This window comes from Tupaia chinensis, unplaced genomic scaffold (genome assembly GCF_000334495.1).
Source record: "Tupaia chinensis unplaced genomic scaffold, TupChi_1.0 Scaffold140464_1, whole genome shotgun sequence".
NCBI lineage: Eukaryota > Metazoa > Chordata > Mammalia > Scandentia > Tupaiidae > Tupaia > Tupaia belangeri.
The window spans coordinates 1,074,621-1,082,592 of NW_006200341.1; the positions used below are offsets into that span (position 1 = coordinate 1,074,621).

Below are 7,972 nucleotides of genomic sequence, written 5' to 3' on the forward strand. Positions count from 1 at the left end.
GGTACGTGTGCGTGCGTGCCCAAGATCCAGAGCGGAGAATGGGGGCGAGGGGATTGTGGCGTGGTCATCTCCCTAGAGGGTGGTTTCTCACTTTCTCACTGTCTCTGTCTCTCTCCCCAGTGAGTATACACGCCCTAAGGCAAAAACCTCAAAAATTAAATGACAAAAAAACCCCAACAAACTTGATCCCGTATTTGCTGATGGCCTGGAACATTCCCCACCTGGAGAAGGATCAGTGGACCTTTCCTGAAAGTAAACTCATGTCTCACCTCGGAGCATGTTCTTTGGACTCAGTAAACATCATGGGCAGGCACCCCCAGACTTGGGGGCCCTCTGAAACAGAAGGAGACCAGGACAGAGACCTGTGAACGTGGCCGCTTGTGAGCCTGTTCTTGCTTTGGGGTTGAGACTGTGAGACTCACCCGAGGAGGCCCGTGGACCTCGGGCCTCCAAATCATGAGTTGAACAAATCTCTACTCTCTGAAATAACCAGACTCAGCTATTTTCTGTTATTGGTAATAAAATGGACTAAAACTCAGGCCAGCAGGTGGCGTGGAAGTTGAAGCACTGGACTCCCACGTGGCCGACCCTGGTTCGAGTCTCGGGCCTGGCGGCTTGCTTCCTCACTAACCCTCTCTCCCTCTCTCTGGTCAAATTGAAGAAGAAGAATACATACATAAAATTAAATAAAGGATTCTAAATGTTTTTTTAATGGACTAAAACACACAGTTGCATTGGAACTTCTTCACAGCCGTGCACGGGACAGACCCATGCTTCCATCTTAGGGGTGGGGAAGTGAACACCTGCCCGTGGTGGGGGGTTCACAGCCCACACACCTCCTAGGATCCAATGCAGTCGGTCCAGCTGACTCCCTAGCCCGTGTCCTCTCTTCCGTCCAAGACTTCCTGGAAAAGGGAGGACTTGGGGGACGATTCAGGCTTTGGGAGTGCAGTGACCGAGCTGGCCACAGGGGGCGTTGACGTCTTCCAGGTAACGGCAGGGAGGAGGCGAGGGGCTGGAATGACCCGCAGGACAGTAGAGAGCCCTGTATTCCCTCTGACCAGAAATGAGAACCCCAAGTTCTGCTCCTCTGCCCCGGCTGTTCTAGGAAAGCACTTTCACTACAGAGAAAACCCACAGGCATTGATTAAATGATTCACCCTCCGCGCCCGACGAGCCGCTGTCTAGACTCCAGTCAGTTGCGGGCTTAAAAGCGCCATCTTCCCGAGGTGGAGTGATGTCACAGAGCTAGCCCAAGGCCTCGGGGGACTCAGAGGGAGGGAAGGGTCAGAGCTGGCTCTCTGGCTGCTCACCCCAGCAGCTCTGGAGCATGCATTTATTCTCATTCAAACCACATAGGAAAGTATAAAATGAAAGTGGACCTCCCTGTCTGCCTCCACCTCTCAGACCCTTTTTGCAAGGCAAATGCTCTTATTTATTTTTTTAGCTTGCCATACGGTGTGTGTGCTTGCCATAGAGAGACAGAGAGTGAGATAGGGAATGTGAGAAACCACCCCCCAAGGGAGTTGGCCATATTGCCATCCCTTCTCCTCCATTCTCCTTCGGCGATCTTGGGCACGCACGCACACGTATCCAGCGTGATTTTCAAGCTGCCGAGTCCAGGACTAGAACTGCAGTCAGCCATGTGGGAGTCCAGTGCCTTAACCATCTGCTGTCTGCTGGCCTGAGTTGATTTTTTTTTTTTAAGGTTTTTGCCATAGGGTACGTACACTCATTGGAGACACAGAGACAGAGAGAGACAGTGAGAGGGAAAGTGAGAAAGCATCTCCAGGGAGGATGGCCATGCCACAATCCTTTCTTCTCTATTATCCTCTTGGGATTTTGGGCACACACACACACACACACACACACGCACAGCGCATGATTCTGAAGTCACCAGGTTCAGGACTCGAACTGGGGTCAACCATGTGAAAGTCAAGCACCTTAACCACTATGCCACATGCTGGCCTGGGTTGAATTTTTTTCAATAGTTAAAGGATTACTCAAGTTGTGCCTTTATATTTACTGATGTATGGGAGTTTCCACTCTGCTCTGAAGGATCTGGAGTAATACTCTATTTTCTTCCTGCTAATAGTGATTTTTTTTCTCATTTCTCTTTGTCTTTCTTATCAACTGTCAATTTTATTTACCTTTTCAAAAAATTGTACTTTTCTTCCACTATTTTTTCTATTTTTTCCTTAAATTTCATCAAATATCGATATTTTCTTCTGCTTTGAGTTTATTTTGCCTTTTTTCTAGAGTGTTTAGGTAAGAACTTACTGTTTTGAGACTTCTTTTTCCTAACGTAAATCGTGCTAAATTTCCCTGTCAACATGGCTTTAGTTCCACTACATAAACATTTTTTTTCTTTTGAGAGGTTTTTGCTGTAGGGAGCGTGTGCTCGCTGGAGAGACAGAGACGGAGAGACAGAAAGCGAGAAATCACCCCCCAGGGGGGATGGCCATGCTGCAATCCCTTCTCCTCCATTCTCCTCTCGGGATCTTGGGCACACACAGACACGCGCCCGGCGTGAGTTTAAACCACCGGGTCCAGGACTTGAACCACGGTTGACTACATGGGACTCCAGCGACATAGCCATTACGCTTTCCGCTGGTCCCATACATTACGTAAATTTTGATATGTTGTACTTTCGTTGTCATTCAGTTCAATGTGTTCTTTTTTTTTTTTTTTTTGGAGAGGTTTTTGCTATAGGGCACGTGTGCTCACTGGAAAGAGAGAGACAGAAAGCGAGAAATCAACCCCCAGGAGGTTGGCCACGCCGCAATCCCTTCTCCATTCTCCTCTCGGGATTTTGGGCACGCACACATATGCGTTTAAGCCACCGGGTCTGGGACTCAAACCACAGTTGACTACATGAGAGTCCAGGGACATAGCCATTACGACAACTGCTGGTCCCTTTTAAGATTTTTGCCTTAGGCTGCCTGCACTTGGCATAGAAACAGAGAGAGACAGAGAGGAAAAGCGAGAGAATCCCCCCCCCCAAGGGGATGGCCACATCACAATCCCTTTTCCTCCAGTCTCCTCTTGAGATTTTGGGCATGCACGTACAAGCACCTGGCGTGAGTTTCAAGCTGTGAGCACCTGTCGAACCATGGTCGACCATGGGGGAGTCCAGTGCCTTAATGACTACCCCACCTGCTGGCCCCTAGTTCAATCTATTTTAAAATGTCTCTGGAAACTTTCTCTTTGGCTCATGGGTTATTTAAAAGTATGTGGCTCATTTGCAAATGCATGGAGATTTGATTACCTTTTTGTAATTGATTTTCAGTTCAATTCCATTGAAGCTACAAAACATATTCTGTACGACTTCAATTTTATTTTCAAGAATTTAAAAACGAATCCAGTATGAGTTTTAAGCCGCTGGGTCCGGGACTTGAACCACAGTCGACTATGTGGGAGTCCAGCGATGTAACCATTACACCATCTGCTGGTCCCGCCACATTCTTTCTTATTTTGTCATTAATTCTTAACGGATGGCATCGCTTTTGAAACAAAGTTTTGGGACCAGCAGATAGCATAGCAATTATATCGCTGGACTCCCACATGACTGACTGCGGTTCGAGTCCTGGACCCAGTGGCTTGAAACTCACACTGTGTGTGTTGTGTGTGTGTGTGTGTATGTGCGCACCTGTGCCCAAGGTCCTGGGAGGAGAATGAAGAAGGGACTGTGGTGTGGCCACCTCCCACTAGGGGGCGATTTCTCACTTTCCCTCTACTGTGTCTATCTCTCTCCTGTGAGCACATGTGTCTTAAGGCAAAACACCTCTGAAAGAAAGAAGAAAGAAAGAGAGAAAGAGAGGGGAAGGAAGGAAGGAAGGAAGAAGGGCTGGCAGGTGGAGTGGTGTTTAAGGGCACTGGACTCCCCCATGGCTGCCTTCTTGTTTTCTCACTTTCTCTCTCTCTCTCTCTGTCCTTCTATGATCAAATTAAAACAAATAAATAGGGAACCAGCACTTAGCGTAATGGCTATGTCGCTGGACTCCCACGTAGTCGACCGCGGTTCGTGTCCCGGACCTGGTGGCTTACAACTCACGCCGGGCGTGTGTGCGTGCGTGCCCAAGATCCCGAGAGGAGAATGGAGGAGAAGGGATTGCGGCATGACCATCCCCCCTGGGGGGTGATTTCTCGCTTTCTGTCTCTCTGTCTCTCTCTGTCTGTCTGGCGAGCGCACGCGCCCTACAGTGAAAATCTCTCCAAAATAAATAAATAAATAAAGAAAGAAAGAAACAAAGTGAAAACAAAATATTGAAAAAAAGAGAGAGAGAGAGAAAGAAAGAGAAAAAGAAAGAAAAAGTCTTGCCATTTTACGAAACTCCAAGCCCAGTCAGCCGGGATTTCCCCAGTCCTGGGCCGGAGGAAGCAGCCTGTAAGAACCTTCTCGATTTTGACTTGCACAATGCCAGGCGGAAGAGATCCACACCTTGGGCTCTGTTTTCCTTTTGTCGAATCTTTATCAGCAATGACCTCTCTTAAAATATCAGTCCACCCCTTCTGTGGCCTTCTCACCCTCCAGATGAAGTCCCGGTCCCTGTCCCTTCTGATTCCTGCCCCTCTTCCCCTTCCCAGCTTTTCCTGCTCTGCCACATGCTGGAATCCTCGCTCCAGGCTAGATGGGTGACTCACGGCAGTAAAATTAGTCACCCTCGCTGGTTCCTTGGCTACTCTGCACAGGCTCCAGGTTCAAGTTGCTGCGCACAGGTCCTTCCTGCTGCAGGTCACCTGATGTCCCCCTGGGGAAGGTCACCTGATGTCCACCTGGGAGACCACACCCTGACCTGCTCACAGGTGCAGCCCAGCTCTCCCCCACGGAAGGGTGGGCTTTGGTCCCATCAGCCATGAATCCATACTTAGTCTTCTCCTCCATCATCCCCAGCACATTATACTCCTCGCACCACAAACCTCTTACGCTTGTGAGAACAGGCTGGAGATGTACACATTACATTATCTCTGGGACCAGCAGCTGGCATAATGGCTACGTCGCTGGACTCTCATGTACTCGATCACGGTTCGAGTCCCGGACCCGGTGGCTTAAACTCACGCCGGGCGCGTGTGCGTGCGTGCCCAAGATCCCGAGAGGAGAATGGAGGAGAAGGGATTGCGGCGTGGCCATCCCCCCTGGGGGGTGATTTCTCGCTTTCTGTCTCTCTGTCTCTCTCTGTCTGGCTGGCGAGTGCACGTGCCCTGTAGCAAAAACCTCTCCAAGGAAAATAAATAATTTCTAATTGTTAGTAAATGGAGACGTGTGTAAACCTATGCTAATCCATGTAACACACACACGCGCACACAGACACGCACACACACACACACACACGCACACAATCTCAACAGAGCGATGTCCATGAGATAAACATCTTCCACATGGACAACCTGACAACAGCCGTCCTGAGTTGTTGGCAGGAGGGGTGCTTTGTAACGTTTTGGAAAAGTTTGGAATGTGTTTCTGAACTTTCAAACGCTGGTACCCATATTCTCGAGTCCTACAAATCTGTATTAGAACAAAACAAACAAGACAAAACAAAAAAACCCAGACTTACCACAACAAAAAAAGCATTGGGCCAAAACACTTAACATAGCATTATTGATCTTCGTAAGTAATTAGAAACAAGCCAAATATCCAACCAAGAGAATAAGCTCAATAAATTACAGTTTTTCTATCAGAAGGACCTGTCACTCAGCCATGAAAGCGACATGCAAAATTTATACTCATACAGAAAATACAGAAAATTCTTTTTTTATTTATTTTTTTTTATTTTGGAGAGGTTTTTGTTATAGGGTGCATGCACTTGCCAGAAAGACAGAGAGAGACAGAGAGACAGAAAGCAGGAAATCACCCCCCAGGGGGGATGGCCACGCCGCAATCCTTTCTCCTCCATTCTCCTCTCGGGATCTTGGGCACGCACACACACGCACCCGGTGTGAGTTTAAGCCACCAGGTCCGGGACGCACCGGATATTTGACAGAGGATTATAAAGTTCTCTGTTGATGGGGCCAGCAGTTAGCATAATGGCTATGTCACTGGACTCTCATGCAGTTGACCGTGGTTCAAGTCCTGGACCCGGTGGCTTAAACTCACGCTGGGCGCGTGTGCATGCGTGCCCAAGATCCTGAGAGGAGAATGGAGGAGAAGGGATTGCGGCGTGGCCATCCCCCCTGGTGGGTGATTTCTCGCTTTCTGTCTCTCTGTCTCTCTCTGTCTTTCTGACGAGCGCACGCACCCTACAGCAAAAACCTCTCCAAATAAATAAAATTCCCTGTTGAAAATGACGTATGTGGTAATATCCATGACTTGATTCTCACTCCCTTACATATATACTTTGTGAAACTATATTATGTGCTATAGAGATGAATAACAAATGTGAATCATAATTACATGGGAATAATTGTGTATTGTTAAACAATTATTATTATTATCGCTAAGCCATTATTGTTATTATTAATAACAATTATTGTTAAATTGTTAAAAAAAAAACTTTTAGAGGTTTTTGCCTTAGGGTGTGTGTGCCTGCAGGGGAGACTGAGAGACAGAGACAGTGAGAGATCCCAGGGGGAGGGGCTGATGGGTGGCCACACTACAATCCCTTCTCCTCCATTCTCCTCCTGGCATCTTGGGCATGCACGCGCGCACACACACACACACACACACACACACACACACACTCCTCTGGCATGAGTTTCAAACAACTGGGTCCAGGATTCGAACTGTGATCAGCCATCTGGGGGTCCAGTCACTTACCTGCTACACCATCTGGTGGCCCCAAAGTGTTAAATATTTAACAGGCCAAATATTTAAACTTCTCTGTTGAAAGAAATACATACTGCATACCCCATGATGGGGACTTGGTGTAAAATGTGAAATTAACCTGAAACTTTTAAAAATAAATCATTTTAAAAACTCATAGCATTAAGTCCATAAACACAGAATCGGAGCGGTAACTTCCCAGCCGGGGTCCCCAGGATTGGCGGGGTTCTGCCCTACCTTTTCCGCCTGGGTGGCGCTCTCCACGCAAGCCTCTCCTAGCAGGTCGCGCGCCCTGGCCAGGTGGCCCTGCTTGTAGGCGGCGTGAATGTCCCCCGTCCTCGCGGACCGCGCCGTGGAGTCGCCGCCGGACGCGGACAGCTTGCCGCCCATGTCCCCTGCACCTGCGTGGAGGAAGCACACACAGCGTCACCCGCGCGACCAGCGTGCGCTTGGAGCCGTGCAGAGGACCGCCGAGGGGTGCGCTGTCCGCGCTGGGATTCTGGAGGATGCAGGGACCGCCAGGGACCGCCATGAAGCGCAGCTGTCACCCAGCACCCGAGCCCGGGGACCTGCAGCCTTTGGGTGAGCATCACGCGGAGGAGTCGCTGCAGGTGGCGGCTGCCAGGTGGCCTTGGGCAGACGGGTTGGGAGGGGTGCGCCCTGTGACCCTGAGTGTTCCTCCAGCATTGTTATTGTCATTATTTTTAAAGTATTGACTTACCAAGGGAACAGAGTATCTGCTGATGGAAGATGAGATCCTGCGGGATGTGGAGAAGGAGAAGCTTCCCCTACCCCCTCCCTGCTCTGCAAACCCCGCAAAGCAGCAGATGGAAAATTTACAGTCCTCACTGGGCGCCTGGCAGTGGAAGGGGTCACGTTAGGAGATTGGAAAATCCCACACTATTCTGATTCTTAGGACACCGCGTGGTCCCCTGGGGTGACTAGTTTAGGGTAGTCCTAAGACATCTATTTTTTTTTTTTTTTAAAGAATTATGGTATTTAATTGGGACCAGCAGTTGGCATAATGGCTATGTTGCTGGACTCCCATGTAGTCGACCACAGTTCTAGTCCCAGACCCAGTGGCTTAAACTCACATTGGGCGCATGCGCATTTGTGCCCAAGATCCCGAGAGGAGAATGGAGGAGGGATTGCGGCGTGGCCATCCCCCAGGGGGGTGATTTCTGGCTTTCTGTCTCTCTGTCTCTCTCTGTC

At 49.2% G+C, this 7,972-nt stretch overlaps 1 protein-coding gene across 2 annotated transcripts in view; it reads right to left on the reverse strand.

Annotated features, from left to right (window-relative positions):
- LRRK1 (leucine rich repeat kinase 1) overlaps window positions 1-7,972 on the reverse strand; it is a 137,709-nt gene that overhangs the window by 100,171 nt on the left and 29,566 nt on the right. For both annotated transcript variants that reach the window (XM_027766061.1, XM_027766062.1), the window contains one exon: window positions 6,998-7,161. In XM_027766061.1, the coding sequence (XP_027621862.1) occupies window positions 6,998-7,161 (164 nt within the window). The remainder of the gene's footprint in view (window positions 1-6,997; window positions 7,162-7,972) is intronic.